General features: G+C 46.5%; 1 protein-coding gene across 3 annotated transcripts in view; it reads right to left on the bottom strand.

Annotated features, from left to right (window-relative positions):
- Window positions 1-22,463, bottom strand: part of EPS8L2 (EPS8 like 2) — a 282,798-nt gene that overhangs the window by 174,739 nt on the left and 85,596 nt on the right. For 2 of the 3 annotated variants that reach the window (XM_033928821.1, XM_033928822.1), the window contains 2 exons: window positions 18,286-18,349; window positions 9,307-9,344 (listed from right to left, as the gene is read on the bottom strand). In XM_033928821.1, coding sequence (XP_033784712.1) covers window positions 9,307-9,344; window positions 18,286-18,329 — 82 coding nt within the window. In that variant the 5' untranslated portion in view covers window positions 18,330-18,349. Of the gene's footprint in view, window positions 1-9,306; window positions 9,345-18,285; window positions 18,350-22,463 lie in introns of those variants that run through there. The other variant, XM_033928823.1, reaches the window with a different exon arrangement.

Raw genomic sequence — 22,463 nt, 5'->3', positions numbered from 1 at the left:
TAAGCAATGCCTCTGCTGGGTCAGACCTGAGGTCCATCGCGCCCAGCAGTCCGCTCACGCGGCGGCCCAACAGGTCCAGGACCTGTGTAGTAAACCTCTATCTATACCCTTCTATCCCCTTTTCCAGCAGGAAATTGTCCAATCCTTTCTTAAACCCCGAAACTATTCTCTGCCCTATAACATCCTCTGGAAGCGCATTCCAGGTGTCGACCACACGTTGGGTAAAGAAGAACTTCCTAGCATTCGTTTTGAATCTGTCCCCTTTCAACTTTTCCCGAATGCCCTCTTGTTTTTTTATTTTCTGAAAGTTTGAAGAATCTGTCCCTCTCTACTCTCTCTATGCCTTTCATGATCTTGTAAGTCTCTATCATATCCCCTCTAAGTCTCCTCTTCTCCAGGGAAAAGAGACCCAGGTTCTCCAATCTCTCAGCGTATGAAAGGTTTTCCATCCCCTTAATCAGTCGTGTCGCTCTCCTCTGAACTCTCTCGAGTAACACCATATCCTTCTTAAGGTACGGCGACCAATACTGGACACAGTACTCAAGATGCGGACGCACCATTGCCCGGTACAGCGGCAGGATAACTTCTTTCGTTCTGGTTGTAATACCCTTCTTGATTATACCTAGCATTCTATTCGCTCTCTTAGCAGCCGCTGCACACTGTGCCGTCGGCTTCATTGTCATGTCCACCATTACCCCCAAGTCCCTTTCCTGGGTACTCTCAGTCAATAACATCCCTCCCATCGTATAATTGTGCCTCGGGTTTCTGTTTCCCACATGCAATACTTTACACTTCTCAACATTGAACTTCATCTGCCATCTCTCAGCCCATTCCCCTAGTTTGTCCAAGTCCCTTTGCAATTCTTCGCATTCCTCCTTCGTCCGAGCTCCATTAAATAGTTTGGTGTCGTCCGCAAATTTTATTATCTCACACTTCCCAATCTTACATTAGAGACACTTTCTTCATTTGTGAGCACCAGATCCAGATCACTTTTTCCCCTCATGGGTTCTGTCACCATTTGGCTGAGCAGAGCCCCTTGAAGGGTATCCACGACTCCCTACTTCTTTCTGATTCTGAGACGGAACTTTCCAATCCGCATCTGGCAGGCTGAAATCATCCAGCAACAACACCTCCCCTTTCTTTCCCAACTTTTGTATATCCGTAATTAGATCTTTGTCAATTTGCTACGGTTGAGTCGGAAGATAGAAGCTCCATCATCTCTTTTCAAAACAATCCATATTGCTTCTTCCTTTCCCCAGGCCTCCTGCATTTCAGTCACTTGGAAATCTGTCTTTACATAGAGAGTTACTCCTCCACCTTTTTGACCATCTCTGTCCTTCCTAAAAACGATTATAGCCCAGTATGCTGGAATCCCATTCATGGGAATCACTGAACCATGTCTCTGTGATAACAACAATATCCGAGCCTGCCTCTAACATCAGGGCCTGCAGATCCTGATTTTTGTTGCTTAGTCTGTAAGCATTTGTGGTCATTGCTTTCCAGCTACTATTCCTCAACAATCTCATTTTTTGTATAGTTTTTAATTTCAGCTCATTTACTGTTGCATCACTAGGAAATGAATTGCTAATATTGTTGTTTTGATTGCTATCTTTATTATCATCAAATCTTGTCTTTTGCTGGAATTGATCACCGAAGGTAACCTCCATAAGTACATCATCCTCACCTTCTAGTTTAAATGCCTAAAATTATATTGGCTGGATTTCTCAGCTAGGATTTTTTTTCCTGCCATTGTAAGGTGCAGCCCATCATTACAATACAGTTTCTTATTTTTCCATGTTTTGCCTCATTCTCCTATGTACCTAAAGCCTTCTTGATGACACCAGGCTTTGAGTTACCTATTGAAGTCACAGGGCTTCTTTCATTAGTAATTTTCTCTAGCAACTATTATGACTTACCACATTTTCACGTAGATAACGCGCACCCGTGTAAAACGCGCACACTGGTATAGCGCGCGGGAAACTGAAATATATGTAAAAAAAATTTTATATACCGCGCATGCTGCCCCGACTCTCCTTTCGCTCGCCCTGACTCTCCTCTCCCCCTTGAAGTCCTGTCCCCACCCTGAAAGCCTGATGCCCCCCCCGATGTCCGATTCACCCCCCCCCCCGCAGGACCGCTCGCACCCCCACCCCAAAGGACCGCTGGCACGCACCCGCACCCCGAAGGACCGCTCGCACGCACTCCCAACCGCACCCCCACCCTGAAGGACCGCTCGCACCCCCACAGCCTCCCGACACCCCCCATCATGTAGAAGCTCCTACCGGTGTCCTGCTGCTTCCTCTTGGCGGTTCTGGCCCTTCTGTGAGCCCTGCATCTGCGTGCTTCCTCTTCCGGCGGTCCCGCCCTTTCTCTGACATCAGAGAAAGGGCAGGACCGTTGGGGGGGGAACTATGTAAAAAAAAAGTTGTAAAACGCGCTCACGCGTATAACGCGCAAGGTTATGCACGGTTTGTAAAATCATGTATAACGCGCGCGTTATATGCATGAAAATACGGTAGTTATCACATGCAATTGGTGTCACCCCTTTCAGTTACATAGGGGGTAACATGCTCACTTAGAACTCATCTATTTCCCAATCTTACAGGAATCCGACAGGAAATAGCAGCTGTGACATACATTTTAAAACTAACATTTTCTAGTACTCTAACTCTGAAGCTTTGCTATCCTTCATCTTTTGCTGTATCTATACTGTATATCTCAAAGCCTATATTGAAAGATGCATGATTCACTGTGGCAGGTTGGGAAACACTGCTTTAGAGCGTAACACACACACTGGGAGAACATGAACAAAAGGGAGTTTGCACTACCAGCCTTTCTATGGCTGCTGACACAAAAGGCACGTGTGTGGGGTAATATTTCTTGCCATGCTAGCAAGTAATTGAGTACAAAGTTCAATAGCTAATTCTGCTTTATTCTTAGCTAATCCGTATAAATATGTGGAAGTGGATTGACTACAGCCCTCTTCAGAGCTTAGAAGAAAAGGCTTTGGTAGGTTAAGGTAGCAAACATTTAATTATGGTTGTTCCACCTGTCTGGAGTCTGAGCAGAAGTAGGCTGGCCAAAGAAAAACACAGATTCTGGGGCCTGCTTGATCCTGCCTGCAGAAATGGGGATGCATTTTTATTCCACACTTGATACTGGAAGTTTATTGTTTATTGAAAGCTTCTATACCGCTGCTAATGATTGGGGGAGTCAATTCAGAGAAGACTATTTGAGCTTCTGTAAAGGTGTTACAATAGAGTTTGCATTTCCTGGGATGGTTTCAATACAGACATTATTAAACCTTAAATCAAAATTTGTCCTTTTCTAAAGGTGTTACAATACAGAGCTAGCATTTTCTGAGTTGGTTCTCAATAAAACCCTCTTAAATGATAATCAATCCTCTTTATATATTATAGGCGGAAATAAGAATCAATCTACCTGCTTATGCATATCTTCTTTTACATATCTATACAAAACAAATATTTATTCATATTATACCTTCTTATACAAACATATAAATATATACATCCATATTTAGTATAGTGTACTGTGTTCATAATACTCCTATTTCAAGTCGCACTTAGTGTCTGTATCGTGATCTATGTTCATTTTGGAAGTACTAACTTCTTGATAAATCTGGTCATCTGTGCTATGATTATCTTATCCCCTGTCCCTACTGTAAGAATATAAGAGTAGCCTTACTAGGCCATACCAATGGTCCACCCAGCCCAGTAGCCGATCCTCTCAGTGGCCAATCTCGGATACTAGTACAGTATTTTCACGCATATAACACGCGCGTTATACACGATTTTACAAACCGAGTATAACCATGTGCGTTATATGTGTGAGCGCGTTATACAAATTTTTTTTTTCAGTGCGATCCGGCATCCCCCCTGCGAACCGGCATCCTCCCCCCCCCCCCCCCCCGCAATCCTACATCCCCCTCAGCACCGCAAAGACATCGGTCGCTTACCCGATTGGGCACCGGCACCAGCACCAATGCACAGGACGTGCCAGTGCCAGTGCCCGAAGATCCTCCCTCGTTGGGCTAGGCTGGGCTGGGCGGTGCGAGGGAGATCCTCCCTCTTCCCTGTGCCGGGCTGGACTGGGCTTTGAGCATTTGCGTATGCTCAAAGCCTTCTGGTCTCGCTCTCTCCGAGATTCTGAATCTCTTACCACAACCTCTGGCAATGCGTTCCAGAGCTTAACTATTCTCTGAGTGGAAAAATATTTTCTCCTACTGGTTTTAAAACCACTTCCCTGTAATTTCATTGAGTGTTCCTAAGATTTTGTAATTTTTGACAGAGTGAACAATCGATCCACTTGAACCCATTCTATTCCACTCAGAATTTTGTAGCCTTCAATCATATCTCCCTTCAGCTGTTTCTTTTCCAAGCTGAAGAGCCCTAGCCTTTTTAGTCTTTCCTCATACAAGAGGAGTTCCATCCTCTTTATCATTTTGGTCGCTCTTCTTTGAACCTTTTCTAGTGCCGCTATATCTCTCTTGAAATAAAGAGACCAGAGTTGAATGCAATACTCTAGGTGAGGTCACACCATTTAGCAGTTCAGGGGCATTCTTAGACTTGTTAACCATCACTTTTTTAATAATTCCTAGCATCCTGTTTGTTTTTTTGGCCGCCGCCACACATTGGGCAGAAAGTTTCATCGTATTGTCTATGATGATATCCTTTTCTTGGGCGCTAATCCCCCAGGTGGACCCCAGCATCTGGTAACTGTGAATCAGGTTATTCTTCCCAATGTGCATCACTTTGCATTCCTCCACATTAAATTTAATCTGCCACTTGGATGCCCAGTCTTCCAATTTCCTAAGGTCTACCTGCAACTTTTCACATCCCGCATGCGTTTTAACAACTTTGAACAGTTTAGTATCATCTGCAAATTTAACCACCTCACTCATCGTTCCAATTTCCAGATCATTTATAAATAAGTTAAATAGTTTCAAGTTTATTTAAAATTTCTTATACCACCCAATCAAGCCTTCTAGGTGGTGTACAAAACATCAAAATAATGTGCCAAATAAAATATTATTTAAACAGAAACAGACCAGGGGAAATGACAATATTTAAAGACATTGACGAACAGGAACAAAAGGAAAGAAGGGTTAGAACTACAATTGATAGAGAGAAAGAGAACACATAAGGGAAAGAATGACAAAGAGAGGGGGAACAGAAGGTAAAACCTTTCTTGAATCTAAGTCGCTCTTCAAAAGGACAGTTTAAGTTGCAAAACCATCAAGGAAGAGAAATGTCTTTAACTTCACCTTAGAATTGGCAAGAGTTGTTTTTTCACGTAAGTCATTTGGGATACTGTTCCAAAGAGAGGGGGCACTAACAGAGAAAGTTGTAGTCCTCATTGTTCTATGTTTCAATGAGGGGATGGTAAGGAGGTTATGAGCTGTAGATCTTAATGTCCTAGTTTGATTATATGGGATAAGTAAGTTATTAATAAATTCTGGCTGATTATTTATTCTGGTTTTAAAAGTTAGTAGAAGAATCTTATAGGTGATCCTATGCTCTACTGGTAACCAATGAGCTTTATGTAAAAGAGGAGTAACATGGTCGTATTTTTTTGCATTAAATATAATTTTTACTGCCGTATTTTGTACTATTTGTTGTCTTCTTATTTCCTTTTTTGTTATGCCTTTAAGGAGGGCATTGCACTGGTCCCAGTACAAATCCCTGCGGCACTCCATTGTTTGCGCTCCTCCATTGAGAAAAATGACCATTTAACCCTACCCTCTGTTTTCTATCTGATAACCAATTCCTAATCCACAACTGAACTTTGGCTCTCATGAGGAACTTTGTCAAAAGCTTTCTGAAAATCTAGACATACTACATCAACCAGTTCACCTTTATCCAACAACAAGGTCTTGAATTTCATTTTGTTTTTGATAAGGATCCAGTGTATTTTTTTCAGTAACAGGGTGGCACTCGTAACATCAAGAAGGGGCTCGACAGAAAGAAGACCCCGGAGAGGTCTCTGAAGATTTTTTCATGAAAGCACGATGGCGGGGGAAACTCTGCTGCTATTGTAACCAGGTTACAATGCTAGATGCATATGCTAGATGTAATTTACTTGGATTTCAGCAAAGCCTTTGATATGGTTCCTCATAGGAGGCTGTTGAACAAACTTGAAGGGCTGAAGTTAGGACCCAAAGTGGTGAACTGGGTTAGAAACTGGCTGTCGGACAGACGCCAGAGGGTGGTGGTTAATGGAAGTCGCTCGGAGGAAGGAAAGGTGAGTAGTGGAGTCCCTCAGGGTTCGGTGCTGGGGCCGATCCTGTTTAATATGTTTGTGAGTGACATTGCTGAAGGGTTAGAAGGAAAAGTGTGCCTTTTTGCAGATGATACCAAGATTTGTAACAGAGTAGACATTGAAGAGGGAGTGAAAAATATGAATAAGGATCTGCAAAAGTTAGAGGAATGGTCTAATGCCTGGCAACTAAAATTCAATGCAAAGAATTGCAGAGCAATGCATTTGGGGATTAATAATCAGAAGGAACCGTATATACTGGGAGGTGAGAAGCTGATATGCACAGATGTGGAGAGGGACCTTGGGGTGATAGTGTCCGAAGATCTAAAGGTGAAAACAGTGTGATAAGGCAGTGGCTGCTGCCAGAAGAATGTTGGGCTGTATAAAGAGAGGCATAGCCAGTAGAAGGAAGAAGGTGTTGATGCCCCTGTACAGGTCATTGGTAAGGCCCTACTTGGAGTATTGTGTTCAGTTTTGGAGACCGTATCTGGCAAAGGACTTAAGAAGACTTGAAGCGGTCCAGAGGAGGGTGCCGAAAATGATAGGACGCTTGTGCCAGAAGACGTATGAGGATAGACTGGAAGCCCTAAATATGTATACCCTAGAGGAAAGAAAGGACAGGGGAGATATGATTCAGACGTTCAAATACTTGAAGGGTATTAATGTAGAACAAAATCTTTTCCAGAGAAAGGAAAATGGTAAAACCAGAGGACATAATTTGAGGTTGAGTGGTGGTAGATTCAAGAGCAATGTTAGGAAATTCTACTTTACGGAGAGGGTGGTAGATGCCTGGAATGCCCTCCTGAGAGAGGTGGTGGAGAGGAAAACAGTGACTGAGTTCAAAGAAGCGTGGGATGAACACAGAGGATCTAGAATCAGAAAATAATATTAAATATTTAACTAAGGCCAGTACTGGGCAGACTTGCACGGTCTGTGTCTGTATATGGCCGTTTGTGGGAGGATGGACTGGGGAGGGCTTCAATGGCTGGGAGGATGTAGATGGGCTGGAGTATGTTTTAATGGATATTTCGGCAGTTGGAACCCAAGCACAGTATCTGGTAGAGCTTTGGATTCTAGAGCCCAGAAATAGCTAAGAAGAAAAAATAAAAAAAATTAAATTGAATCAGGTTGGGCAGACTGGATGGACCATTTGGGTCTCTATCTGCCATCATCTACTATGTAGGTTTATTTTTTGTTGTTTTTTTTTCAGTTTTAGCCCATGTTGGGGGGGTGGAGGGTGGAGCCCCTGACGCCAACATAATTTTTTGAATATATTCTTGTGTTTCTGCTTTGTTAATGAAGGAACTATGTTAAGCAGAAGGCTTTTAACAGAGTATTCCTTTTTTGGTTTTATTAGCTTTATTCTGGTGCCATTTCCTGGACTTCATTCATACACCCCTGAGGAAGGCTTTTATAGCCGAAACACTGACCATGTTGGGGTCCAGCACAAAAGGATTGAAAGACTCTTAGTTAGACCTGCATAATTTTGTATATATATACCAGTTTTTTTTATTTATATACATATTTTCAATAAATTCATTGTTCCTGAAGTTGGTTGACTGTGTCCCTTTCCCATTCCTTTTTTCTGGTTTACATTTTCACATGTGGGGTTGTGTATTTCCTTGTTTTGTGGGATACAGTTATCCCCAATAACCAGTGACAGATCATATATTAAAATTTATCTATTAAAATTTCTCCAGTGACAATTCTCAGTAATTAAACAGTACCCAAGTCAAGGTCACACTCCCACTGATAATTACGTCCCTTCCTGACACCGCTGTGCTATACGTTCCTTCAGTATAGTCTAACAACTCTTTAAGCAAACATTCAATTAAATGCTAGGGCATGATATTCAAGTTGTAAAGCAGATCAGCCCAGAATGGCAGATAAAAGCTTATTGACTGAAAATAAAATACCACATAAAAAACCCCCAACGTGGCCAAGTTTTACCCTAAAAAGTGCTGTGTCCTTGGAAACCGGAACTGCGATGGTGGTGCTGGTTGCCTTACAGTGCTAATTAAAAGGTTAATTGTGAAGTGTCTATCTGGCATCATACTGTTTGTTAACCAGTTTTAATTTACACCATGATATCCTTCTTCAGCTGCTTTCAGATATAGGTCTTCACCAAGTGGTCTTGGACTGGTTTTCCAAATTCCTTTTGCATCATTCCTATTCATCTGCTTCATGGCAACCCTCCTGTGGAGTTCCTCAAGGTTCTCCACTTTCACCAATATTATTTAACCTCTATATGACCACTCTTAATATTTTTAAGTTGTCCACTTGTGAAACCTACTCATGTATGCCGATGACATTTTTATCCTGATAGAGATAGATCCAGATACTACTGATTTAGTGCCTAAAATAAATTTCTGTATCTCCAAACTTCTAATGTGGGCCCAGTCTGTTCAGATGAAAGTGAATGCATCTAAGACGAAACTATTGTGGCTCGGCCCAAAATTGGATTGTCTCCCTAGTTCTGTAGTACTGACTTCTGGATCCTCCTTACAAATTGAGTTTTCTACCAAGATCCTAGGAGTCCTTTTTGACCATGCACAATGAGCTACTAATTGATGTCAACAACCAATTACTGGCTAGAATTAGAGTTAATTGGAGCTAACCCGTAGTTATATGCTTAACTGCCCCTTATACTATACTATATTATACTATATGTGTGCACACAACTTCAAGTGGGTGCAAACGGGTCAAGGATGTACCTAGCGGTTACACATATGGATTATGGAATATTTAAGTTAGGAGTAAGCATTTTCATAAACCATTTGACCGGTGTAAGCTCATGCCTAAGTTAGGCCCATAAAAATGCATGCTGCACACACAATTATTATACAATCAGTGCTTAGAGTAGGCGATGTCGCCTTTTTGTAACAGGACTCTTGGGAAAGTTGTACTTTAAATCTTCCTTGCTTCTTCTTAGCACCTGGAAGCGAGCAGCAGACTCTCCTTCCAGTCCAATGCTGCAGTGAGAGCCCCTTCCGCCCCAAATCCCTTCACTCATTCCATGCTTCAACTCACCAAATAAATCCTTTGCGCTCATTTTGATCGATCCCCCACTGAAATGAAATGAATTAAAGTGTTAATATTACATGGGAGGTGCGGGGAACATAAAGCGATGTTACTTACCGTAACAGTTGTTATCCAGAGACAGCAGGCAGCTATTCTCACTAGTGGGTGATGTCATCCGACAGAGCCCCGATACGGACGTCTCGCAAGCATGTCTTGCTTGAAGAAACTTAGAAGTTTCGAGATGCCCGCACCGCGCATGCGCCAGTGCCTTCCCGCCTGATGGTCCGGGCGTGTCTCCTCAGTTCAGGTAGCTAGCAGAGAAGCCAACCCAGGGGAGGTGGGTGGGACGTGAGAATAGCTGCCTGCTGTCCCTGGATAACAACTGTTACGGTAAGTAACATTGCTTTATCCCAGGACAAGCAGGCAGGTATTCTCACTAGTGGGTGACTTCCAAGCTAACCTCAATGGGATGATGGGAGAGTTGGCAACTTAGGAGAATACATTTTGTAACACTGTTTGGCCAAACTGTCCATCCCGTCTGGAGAAAGTATCCAGACAATAATGAGAGGTGAATGTATGAACCGAGGACCAAGTGGCAGCCTTACAAATCTCTTCAATCGGTGTCGATCTGAGGAAGGCTACAGAGGCTGCCATAGCTCTGACCTTATGGGCTGTGACTTTACAGGGAAGGGGTAAACCAGCCTGGGCATAGCAGAAAGAGATACAAGCCGCCATCCAGTTGGAGATGGTACGCTTCGATACAGGTCGTCCCAACTTGTTTGGATCAAAGGAAACGAAAAGTTGAGGAGCAGTTCTGTGTGGCTTGGTGCGATCCAAGTAGAAAGCCAAAGCATGCTTACAGTCCAGGGTAAGAAGAGCCGACTCTCCAGGATGAGAATGAGGCTTTGGAAAAAACACTGGAAGCACAATGGATTGGTTGAGATGAAATTCAGAGACCACCTTAGGCAGGAATTTAGAATGAGTGCGGAGGACCACCTTGTCATGATGGAATACTGTGAAAGGTGGATCCGCCATCAAGGCCTGAAGCTCACTGACCCTGTGAGCAGATGTGAGGGCCACGAGAAACACCACTTTCCAAGTGAGAAACTTTAGTGGAGCCTTTTTTAGAGGCTCAAAAGGAGGTTTCATAAGCCGAGAAAGGACAACATTGAGATCCCAAACCACTGGAGGCGGTTTGAGAGGAGGATTGACATGAAAAAGTTCTTTCATAAATCTGGAAACCACAGGATGAGCAGAGAGAGGTTTCCCCTGTAGAGGCTGATGGAAAGCCGCAATAGCACTCAGGTGGACTCGTATAAATGTCGACTTGAGACCAGACTGAGACAGGTGTAGAAGATAGTCCAACACCGAGGATAGGGAGGCTCGCTGAGGCTCCTTAGAGTTAGAACTACACCATGAAGAAAATCTAGTCCATTTTTGGGAGTAGCATTGACGAGTAGCAGGCTTCCTGGAAGCCTCCAAGACATCCCTCACTGCCTGGGAAAACTGGTGAGGAGTTACGTTGAGAGGAACCAAGCTGTCAGGTGGAGAGACTGCAGGTTGGGATGAAGTAGAGATCCCTGATGCTGAGTAAGCAGCGAAGGAAATACCGGAAGAAGGAAGGGCTCCCTGCTGCTGAGTTGAAGTAGAAGGGAGAACCAAGGCTGTTGGGGCCACCGAGGAGCTATCAGAATCATGGTGGCATGGTCAGATCTCAGCTTGACCAGAGTCTTTTGAATGAGAGGAAATGGAGGAAACGCATACAGAAAGCGATTCCCCCAATCCAGTAGAAAAGCATCCGCCTCGAGGCAATGAGGAGTGTAGATCTTGGAGCAACATTGAGGCAGCTTGAAGTTGTGGGGAGCCGCAAAGAGGTCTAACTGAGGCGTCCCCCACTGAGCAAAGATCTGATGAAGGGGCGCGGAATGGAGTGTCCATTTGTGAGGTTGGAGTAGACGACTCAAGTTGTCTGCCAAGACATTGTCCTTCCCCTTTATTTTTTAAATAAATATTTAAAATCAAATCAATAAACAGATAAATTGAGACTGATCTGTGAGTCTCTTGCACATAAGATGCCTATGGCCCTTTGATATAAATACGCTCATGTTAGACTTGAAACATGGGTGTCCTGTTCAACGGACGGGAACTCTCCATGGTGCTGAACTTGGTGTGTGCCGCATCTTTCTTCAGCTCTCATTAAGCAGACGGCAGCAGAGCGCAGGGCGGGATAATACCTCTTAACTTCTCTGCAGTAAAGATATTGATGAGTGTTGCAACTTTGATTTTGCATGATAACCTTCTCTGTCTCTTCAGTTCAGCATCTGCCCCTTCCATTCACTGTCTGTCTTTCCCTGCCATCTCTCCTCCTGCCCCCCCCCCCAATTTGGTCTAGCATCCATCATCTTCCTTCTGTTCCCCTCATGGTCTGGCATCTCTGTCCTTCCCTCCCCCCTGTGGTTTTTAGCATCTCTCTCTTCTCATTTCCTCCACTCAGATCTGATATCATTCTCTGCTCTCTCTTCCCTTTTCTTCTCTGGTCTTCCTTCTCTATTTTCTGCCTCCATCTAAATTAAATTATTTCTTACTATTTAGTCCCGTTTCCCTCTTTTCACTGTGTCTACCCACAGCTTGTCACCCTTTTCCCTCACCCCTGCATTATCTTACTATTTTCTTCCCCCTTTATTTATCTCCTCCTTCCATCCAGTATGTGTTCTTTCCCCACTTCCATTCAGCATCTGCTCTCCCCTCTCAACTGACATCCATCTGCCTTCTGCTCTCTCTCCCTTCTTCTCACTTCCATTATCTGTCCCTTTCTCTTCCTCAAAGTAGACAGCTTTGAGGAAGGTGTTGTGGCGAACCGCCCAATCCCAGACTCTGAGAGCTTCCTGGCAGAGGGAGGCCGAGCCCGTGCCCCCCTGCTTGTTGACATAATACATGGCGACCTGATTGTCTGTGCGAATGAGGACCACCATGTCGTGAAGCAGATGTTGAAAAGCTTGAAGAGCATTGAAGATGGCTCTGAGCTCCAGAAGATTGATTTGATGGAGGCGGTCCGCACTAGTCCAGAATCCCTGAGTGCGAAGACCATCCAGATGTGCTCCCCAGGCATAGGTCGAGGAATCGGTTGTGAGAACCTTCTGGTGGGGAGGAGTGTGAAACAGCAAACCTCTGGATAGATTCGAAGAGGTCATCCACCAAAGTAGAGACTGCCGAAGAGCAGGAGTGACGATGATGTGACGACACCATTGAGACGCCAGGGTCCACTGAGGAATTCTGAGATGGAGTCTGGCAAACGGCGTCACATGAACTGTAGAGGCCATGTGGCCCAGGAGGACCATCATGTGTCTCGCTGAGATGGATTGGCGAGAAGACACAGACTGGCAGAGACGAAGAAGAGCTTCCAGGCGCTGAGGAGGAAGGAATGCTCTGAGGCGGATGGTATCCAGGACCGCCCCGATGAAGGGGAGCGACTGTGAAGGTTGTAGATGAGATTTGGGAAAGTTGATCTCGAATCCCAAACTCTGCAGGAACAGAACCGTGGACAGGGTCGCCGAGATGACCTCCGAGGCCGAAGGCGCCTTGATGAGCCAGTCGTCGAGGTAGGGGAAAACCTGAAGACCCCGGTTCCGGAGTGCCGCGGCCACCACTACCAGACACTTCGTGAAGACTCTGGGAGATGAGGACAGGCCGAAGGGAAGCACTCGATACTGCAGATGCAGATGTCCCACCCGAAATCTGAGAAACTTGCGAGAGGCCGGATGAATGGGAATGTGAGTGTAGGCCTCCTTGAGATCCAGAGAGCATAACCAGTCGTTCTGCTCGAGGATGGGGTAGAGAGAAGAAAGGGTCAGCATGCGGAACTTCTCTTTGACTAGGAATTTGTTGAGGACCCTGAGGTCCAAATTGGGGCGCAGGTCGCCCGTCTTCTATGGAACAAGGAAGTACTGGGAGTAAAACCCCTGGTTGTGTTGGTCCACAGGGACCGGCTCGACGGCCCGGAGCCGGAGCAAGGCCTGGGCTTCCTGAAGAAGAAGGGCGGTCTGTGTCAAGTTGGAAGGATACTCTCTTGGCGGGTGGTCCGGAGGGACCCGATGGAAATGAAGAGAGTATCCTTCCCTGATGATAGTAAGGACCCAGAGGTCGGTGGTTATGGCCTCCCAGCGATGATAAAAATGATGGAGGCGCCCTCCGATGGGAAAAACAGGGGGAGGCGGAACGAGACTGGTTATGCCCTCTACGAGACAGTCAAAAAGGCTGAGGAGCCTTAGGGACAGCAGACGGTTGAGACTTTTGCTGAGCCTTCTGAGGGGGCTGCCGCTTCGCAGGTTGCCTCGCAGGAGGAGCTTGCCTTGGCTGATAACGCCCCTGATAGATCAATGGCGGTCGAGAGGGCCAAGACTGCTGAGGCTTAGGCTTCGGCCTAAGAATGGACTGGAAGGACTTTTCATGATCAGACAGCTTCTTAGTGACTGTCTCGATGGATTCGTCGAAAAGATCTGCCCCAGCACACGGGACGTTTGCCAGCTGGTCCTGAAGATTCGGGTCCATGTCAATGGTTCGTAACCAGGCCAAACGGCGCATCGCCACAGAGCAGGCTGCCGCTCGGGCCGAGAGCTCGAAAGCATCATAGGCAGATTGCATCAATTGAAGATGAAGCTGGGACAGCGAGGCAACCACCTCCTCGAACTCAAACCGAGCCTGGGACTCGATGTAGGGCGTGAATTTCCGAAGCACAGGTAGAAAAAATTCCAAGTAGGTGGCAAAGTGGAAATTATAATTCAGGACTCGAGACGCCATCATAGAATTCTGATAGATGCGTTGTCCAAACTTATCCATGGTCCTGCCCTCGCGGCCCGGAGGCACCGAAGCATACACCTGGCCAGGATGAGACCGCTTGAGCGAGGATTCGACCAGGAGGGACTGATGAGAAAGCTGAGGCCCCTCGAAGCTCTTATGATGCACCGTGCGGTACCGAGCATCCAATTTTCCAGGGACCGCAGGGATAGAGTAAGGAGACTCAAAGCACCTCATGAAGGTCTGGTCGAGGAGCTTGTGCAGAGGTACGCATAAGGACTCGGCCGGAGGACGAGGCAAGTGCATGGTATCGAGGTACTCCTTGGAGTATCGAGACCCAGCATCGAGGGTAATGTCCATGTCATCCGCCATCTGTCTGAGAAACGAGGAAAAGGACAGTTGGTCCGCCAGCGCCTGTCTTCGAGAAAGACTAGAAGAAGTCGAGGCTTCGGGCTCCATAGAGGCCTGTGAGCAACAGGGCGAGTAAAACACCTCGGAGTCCTCAAACTCCGGGCCCAGAGGAGGAGACCCAGCCGAAGCAGAATACCCCATCCGAGGCAATTTCTTCTGAGGTGAGACGGTCGAGTGCCGAGAGGAATGCCTCGAAGAGTGTCTGGATCGATGCCCCTCTCGATGCCTGGAAGGGGATCGAGCCCTTCTGTGAGAGTACTGGTCCCCAGAAGCCTCCAAGGAGCAGATAGGACTCGAGGCCGTCGATCGGAGAGGCGGAAGAGTCGGCGCCTCCCCAGAAACCGCCCAGGCTTGATAGGGGGTTCGGAAGAACTCGTCCTGCTTCCTGCTATGCCCAGGACTGGGAGGCCTCGAAGGTGGACGCCACACTGTGTCATGGGGCGGGGTAATAGGTTCCAAGGGGGGCAAGTCGCTAAGCGAAGCTTTCCTCGAGGGAATAGGCTCCAAAGGAGGCATATCACTAAGGGAGGCCTTTCTCAAGGGAATCGGTTCCAAGGGAGGCATGGCACTACCCGAGGACCGCCTCGACGAACTGGACACCGCCTGCCGCTCCTCCTCGCTAAGCAACGAGGTCGAACGGTGCGGTGGAGGAGGGGGGGGCGGACCGCCCCTCGGAGCCGGAACTGGCAGGTCACCCTAGATCGAGGCAATCAGCCGGGGACCCATGGTGGTCATGAGTTCCACAAACTGAGCCTCCAGAATGGACCTCAACGAAGCCGATATGGAGGGATCTGCACCAAAAGGGGGCCCTTCCGCACGGTCTCCACGCTCTTTCGGTGCTGCGTGCTTTTGCTTGCCAGCCTTCGGCACTTTAAGCACCACCGGTGGAACTATAGGGGTCGATACCTGTTCCGAGGAGACGGAGGAAGGCACCGGCGCCGAGGTCGAGGCCGAAACCCGCGTGAACGAGGCTGGTTTCAGAAGGCCCGAAGCGGCTGGGGAGGCAGAGGGCTTCGCCGAAGGAGTCGAGGCACCAGTCGATGTCGAAGCTGAAGGATCCAACGAAGCTTCCATCTTGAACATGGACTCCCACAGCAGACAGCGGCGCTTAAACGCTCGCGCCGTCAGAGTGGAGCAAGGCCGGCACGATTTCGGAAAGTGGTCCGGGCCCAGACACTGTAAGCAGCATCGATGAGGGTCCGTGAGCGAAATCGCGCGCTGGCACTTGCTGCACTTTTTAAAACTGGTGATCGGCCGGGACATAGGCCGGAAAAGTTCCGCCGCAAGGTCGAAGGCGCGGGGCCCCAGCCATGCGGCCGACCCGGTATCGGAAGTAAAAAATTTTTTTTTTTTTTTTAAAAGAAATCAAAGAAAGAAAATAAATGCACGGGAGAGCCAAAAGAACCCAACCCGCGGCAATAAGAAGGCAAAAAAACAGAATCAATGGGCGCAGAATTGAAGTGAACTTCTCAGCTCCGCGGAAGAAAAAGAACTGAGGAGACACGCCCGGACCATCGGGCGGGAAGGCACTGGCGCATGCGCGGTGCGGGCATCTCGAAACTTCTAAGTTTCTTCAAGCAAGACATGCTTGCGAGACGTCCGTATTGGGGCTCTGTCGGATGACATCACCCACTAGTGAGAATACCTGCCTGCTTGTCCTGGGATAAAAGTCATTTCCATACACAAACCTGCAGTTTATGTGCTTTTAAAATTACCCCCCTTCCACCCCCCCAATGTATTTATCTTTGTTGCAAACCAAGCTAAGACTCACCAACATGACTTCAACTTAGCTTTAAATCAGCATTTTTGCCCAAATTTCTAGAGGTGAAAGACTAAGGCCCCTGTACTCCCAACAGCCCTCCATTCAGAACCTTTACTAGAGGGCAGAGAATTAACCTTTCAGCAAAGAAACCACATCAGATACACTAAAGAACCACTATTTTCCACTGTGGCATTTTCAGATAACTGGAAGGCTCAACTGAGCCTCAAGCACTCCACGGCCCTATATCTTAATGCTGCCTCACCTTAGTTTGCAGGCTTTCTTTTTCGGCGACCTGCACGCTTTCAAAGAGCCGCGCACACGCGGCTGCTCAGTGTTCAATCTTCTGCTCTGCTGCAACTTCCTGTTTCCGGTTGCATCAGAGCAGAAGATTGAACACTGAGCAGCTGCGTGTGCGCGGCTCTTTGAAAGCGTGCAGGTCGCCGAAAAAGAAAGCCTGCAAACTAAGGTGAGGTGAAGGGAGGGAGCTGACTAAGATCTATCGGGCAGGCAGGGGCTGCGTGGACCGCGCGATCCTTGATGCCTCACTGCGGAGACAAGACCATTCACTGCTCCACGGGGCGGTGAATGGCCTTGTCCCCATCCCCGCAGTGACTGCTCTTTTTCTTTCCCCGTTTCGGCGGGTTACCGCCACCGTGTCATTCTCTATTCCCTCCCTCTTATTTTCATGGCAAGTTACAATGTAATTCGTGCAAGCCGCTGGAGCCTGCGAGCTCAGTCCCTGTCCCATCCCCACAAACCATCTCGCTTCTGTGTTCCTATTTTCCCCATTTCTAATATCTCCCCTATGTATCTGGCATTGCCCCACCCCCCGTGTCCATATACCATCCCCATGGCATGTCCCCTTTATGTCTCTGTCCCTATGCCCCATGCACATAATTTACCCTCTTTCTGTTACCTTCCTGTGTCCAGATTTCCCCTATCTTCCTCTTTCATACCAGTGTGTCTCTTCTTTTCAACCCCATCTAGCTTCTCTCCCTCTTTCTTCCCCCCTCCCCCCCTGCTTCCAGCATCTGGCTCACCTGCCTGTCCTCCCCTTTCTTTCCTGCTGTGGGTTTCTTTCTTTCACTCTTCATCCCCTTGGCCCAGAATCTTTTTCCCTTTCACTCCCTCCTTCCTAGTCATTCTCTAAAACAAACTCTCCCAATTTCCCCTTCTTAACATTTCATTTATCAGACATCGATATTCAAAAGGTTTGTTTGGCCGAACAAATCTTCATGTTTAAATGATCCACCTCCAGCTCCTTCCCCTTGAAATCACTGATCATCTGAAATTCATGTAGATAGTCAGTGTGTATGCACAGATTACCCAGATATAAGAGGCAGTGCTGGTGAATATACCAAAAGTGCGCTTTAACTTTAGCCAATCAGAGTTCATATTCTGTACGGGTCAACCAAATAGGTTTCCTAAAGTTACTGAACAGCATCCTCATTTCTGTCCTGGATCATTCTCCCTCTTTTTCCCCTTCCCATTCCTGCACAGCAGGTCTTCTTCTCTCCTCCACCCCATGTCCACCATCTCTCTTACTCTCATTCCATCCCTTGCTACAAAGGGGGTGGAGGAGTGTGTGGCGCAGTGGTTGGAGCTACAGCCTCAGCACCCTGGGGTTGTGGGTTCAAACCCCGCGCTGCTCCTTGTGACCCTGGGCAAGTCACTCAGTCCTCCATAGCCCCAGGTATCTTAGCTAGATTGTGAGCCCACCGGGACAGAGAGGGAAAATGCCTGAGTACCTGATTGTAAAACCGCTTAGATAACCTTGATAGGCGGTATATAAAAAAATCCTAATAATAATAATAATAACTTTATCCAGTTAACTATAGACCAGATAGTCAGTCAGTCATTCTATACTGATACAGGCTGAATATCCAGATGACGTTGTCCAATTAACTTTCAACTTTCCTACTCAGTGTTTTTTGAATATGGATCTTTCATTTGTACCAGCCTCTGGGCTACTTCCCCTACCCATAGCACATAGATTTCTACAAAAAAAAACTCCAGCTTACTTTGAGGAACCAGGGAAGCTACTTGTAGATCCACTCAGACTCATGTTACTCTCTAGATGTTCACCTGAAAGACAATAAAGTCTATATATTACAGAGGAATGAAACAAGAAGAAACAACCTATGAGACTAGCAAAACTAGGCATGCATAAGACTATAGAAAAAATTTATAGCAGTGAAAAGACCAGAAAACCCTCCCAAGAGAATACGAGCACAATACAAAGACATCTGCTATATACATTTCCCAAAGCCAACATATTTCAATCAGTAAATTCTTGGTTTGTTTGTTTGTTTGTTTTACTTTTGTTGTCTGATTTATTTTCCATCAAGTTGGTTTCTCTTTCTTCTGCTTTCCTGTCTTTTGCAAATTCTTCTTCAAGCTATTGCTGTCCATTGGTTCCTCCTTCCACGGTGCAACATTTTTCTTTTGCATCCCCTCCGATTCTACAGCATCCTCATTTCTGTCCTGGATCATTCTCCCTCTTTTTCCCCTTCCCATTCCTGCACAGCAGGTCTTCTTCTCTCCTCCACCCCATGTTCACCATCTCTCTTACTCTCATTCCATCCCTTGCTACAAAGGGAGTGGGGAAGAGAGGCAAAGAGAAAGAAAGAGAGACAGAGATCCAGGAGGGTCTCTCTCCCACCCTCTCTATTGCCACATCTAACATTTCTCCCTTGCTCATCCCCCCAGCATTTTTCGCCTCTGCCCACCAGCCTCAGACCCACCATTTCTCCATCCTCAGACCCATTTCTCCATCTATCACCCCTCTCCAGTACCATGCCACATCTCTCCTTCCACCACCACGTCCAACATTCCTCCCTCTTGCATCCCTTTCAATCTGTCCCACTGTTCCCTCTCCACACCCTATCCAACATTTTTTCTCATCTTTCTCTTTCCTATGCACCTCTACCTCACTCCTCTCCCTCCCAATGCCCAACAATTCTCCTCTCTTCCATTCCCAAAATGTACCATCTATCTTTCCTTCTCACTCACACCCCCATGCCTAATAATTCTCCCTTTCTATTCCCTCCCCCACCTCAATATCTCTTTCCCTCCCTTCCTCCATCCTATGTCCCAAGTTCATGCCCTCTAACATCAGAGGGAAGGCTTCCGGGTCGGCTGTGGGTGGCATGCTGGGAGCGCTACACACTGTTTTGCGGAGGGGCGAGTGCAGCTGGAGGGCAGGAAGAAGGAAACACACTACTGAGGTAACACATTTGAGCAACCTTAAGGTGTCTCCATCTCTATGAGATCCCTGCCGACCTGGGGGGGTGTAGAACCCTATATGATCCCCATGGGTTCAGTGGGATTCCCACTGGCCCAGTTCCTGTGCAGCTCTCTAACGGGATCAGAGTCCTCAGGGGCAGGGGCAGGGGCAAATTTCATCCCTGTGTCATTCTCTAAAAGAGACTAGCCTTAAATAAGCTGCTCCATATAGATCAGGGGTGTCCAACCTGCGGGCCGAATGTGGCCCCGTGAAGTATTTTGTGCGGCCCTGGTCGAGGGCGATGCACTGTTTTCCTCTGCTGCCCCCGGGTGTTTACCGTCTTGCCGGCTCCCTCCTCTGTCTTGCTGCAATGTTTGCGCATTTGTGTGGTCCCAGAAACATTATTTTCGGCCAATGCGGCTCAGGGAAGCCAAAAGGTTGGACACCCCTGATATAGATGGAACAACATCTATAAAATTCTAGTATCAATATGTAAAACCTAACACATTTTAGACAACTGATTTTGAATTCAATAATTAAAAAAACTGCAAAAGCTACTTTGGGATTTAAATGAACTACTGTTAAAAAGGAGAGAAGACACAAATTATGTCATTAATGTGGCAACAAGAGTCTTGTTTGCTGATTGGACTCCTACCATCATGTGTCCAGTATCTTACTGTTACTGCAACAGATCAATTCATTGTTGCTGGCATCAAGGAGCATTTTCCAACATTTAATTGAAACATTTTCTTATTCATCCACTACAGAGTTAGTTCTCTTCTACACCCACATCTTAAATATAATCCCAATTATTTTCCTAGGTAATATAAAAACACAGGCAACTGAATTTTCAAGAAGGCTGTACCAAAACTAGATCAAAATGGAAGGCTTGAGTCCATCAACAACTCAGAATACTCCACAATCCACATTCCCACTGTCACATCTGTTGAAGAGCCCCACCTCCTTCTGCTGGGGGTGGGGTATATCAGGTGGGGTTATTTGACAGCGGAGGTGGGAGAGAGTGGGCATCTCTCCTGCCAATGTTCAATTGAGGGTCTTTTCTTGTGGGTATATTCTGTGCATGTGCCAATCGCTATCACTAGCAACTCACTCCATGCAAATTTAGTGACCTTCTGTGATTCTCCACAAACCTCAACTAAATGTGTGTTTTTTAAAATCATTACAATAGCGGCCACGACAGCAGCCCATCGGATTTTACCGCGAACATTAGAGAATTTTCCCCTTAGTGAGGAGGAGGCCGACAGAGATAGACTGAGAGAAGAGTTCTAAGAGGAAGGATCTTGGAGAAGAGTTAAAATTTATTAGCTTCTCCCCATAGCTGCGTAAACCAAGAATCGTTTAGGAGGGAAGCAATAGTGTTAATTGGGCTGGTCTCTCTCTCTCTCTTTTTTAAAAATATATTCCAGCCTCAACCCCTACTGCCATTTCCTTCTCAGTCTATATCCTCTATCTTCAACCAACCCCTTATCCGCATCTCTTTTTATCACAGCCCATGCTCCCCTCCCCCGCCCCCAAGCCTTGTTTGACTCCAGCTCTGTTCTCCTTTTCACAGCTCATGTCTCTTCTCTTAGAACCTAAAGTAGAGGAGGTAGAATTTGCATGAGCTCCCTTTTAAAAATGACTTTTCCATGGCAGCTTCAATATCGAAGGACTGAACTGAGAGGGAAAGGAGAGTGCTAGATATTGCCACTCCACAACAAAAACAACGTCCTTGCACAGTTATATCCCACAGGAAGTTCAAATGGTAAGCCAGGGCACCGCGCTATGTGAGCCTAAGGTAAGCTCAGCAGCAGCAGTAAGAATAGATGTCAGAAGATCACTGGTAGAGTTTAGGGGGGGAGGAAAGGGCATATTTCCTGGTTTGACTCCCTAGTTTTCATCCTACTTAATTGCTTCAAGAGAATCTGTTTCACAGAATGTTTCTATACGATTGAAATGAATGTCAAAATGAAAGCAGATGTAAACCAGCTTGCTCAGGGCTACCAAGTGATTAGGGGCCGGGTTTGCCCTGTTCTTTGAATGGAGTTGTAGCTCTGCTTTCCCTGTGTCTCCTACAAGTCCTTACATGCAATAAGACAAAAGCAGAAGTGGCCAAGCCTGTTCTTGGTGATAGGAGTTCATCACTAAAACAAGCAGCTGATAGATCTGAAGGTAAAGGTTCACTCCCTGCTGAAAGCAAAGTCACTTATCCAACCCTACAGGCCGATTACCTGAAGTTGCGTATTGCAACTCAAGCCTATGTCCGAGGAAGCTAAACTGATGTGTCCCTAATTAAATGAGTATCAACCTCTCAGTTTTCTCCTTACTATGTGCTGTGGCAAGTCTAGTGCATCTCCTGACTTGCCATGGCAAAGGGGATTAAAGCTCCTTCTAGTCCCAGTCCCTGGCAGGATAAGTTTGGCCAGTCTAAAGGGAAAGCTATTAAAAGCCAGCATACAAAAGACTTTAAACCTTCTCTAAAGAAACACTACTACTGTGTTTCCCCGAACATAAGACAGTCTCTTATATTAATTTTGGGTCCAAAAAACACACTAGAGCTTATTTTTGGGGATGTCTTATTTTTTTCATGTACAATGATCATCTCTTCCTTCCACCCCAATTCTTCCTCTTTCCTTTCTCTCCCCCACATGTGCTGCAGCTTTCCTCCCCTCTCACCCATCCCTTTGTGCCTTCCCTCTGCAGCATCTTTCTATCCCTCCCATCACCCCCCACAGAACCCCGCTAACCCCCTCCCACTGTAAGACTAACATACCTCCCTCCAAACAGCAGCGTCGGCAGCACTCTAAACAGACTGTTTCGTGGCTTTTCCTGTGCTGCATCACTGATGACATCATCAGTGATGCAGTAGAGGGAAGGACCCGGCAGGAGAAGATTGTGAAGCAGCCTGCTTAGAGTGCTACCAACGCTGCTGTTTGGAGGGAGGTATGTGGGTCTCACGGTGGGAAGGAGAGA

The sequence above is a fragment of the Geotrypetes seraphini genome, chromosome 19, assembly GCF_902459505.1.
Source record: "Geotrypetes seraphini chromosome 19, aGeoSer1.1, whole genome shotgun sequence".
NCBI classification, from domain to species: Eukaryota; Metazoa; Chordata; class Amphibia; order Gymnophiona; family Dermophiidae; genus Geotrypetes; species Geotrypetes seraphini.
Note: the sequence above shows the minus strand (reverse complement) of the source record. Positions and strands in the feature narration are given on the sequence as shown.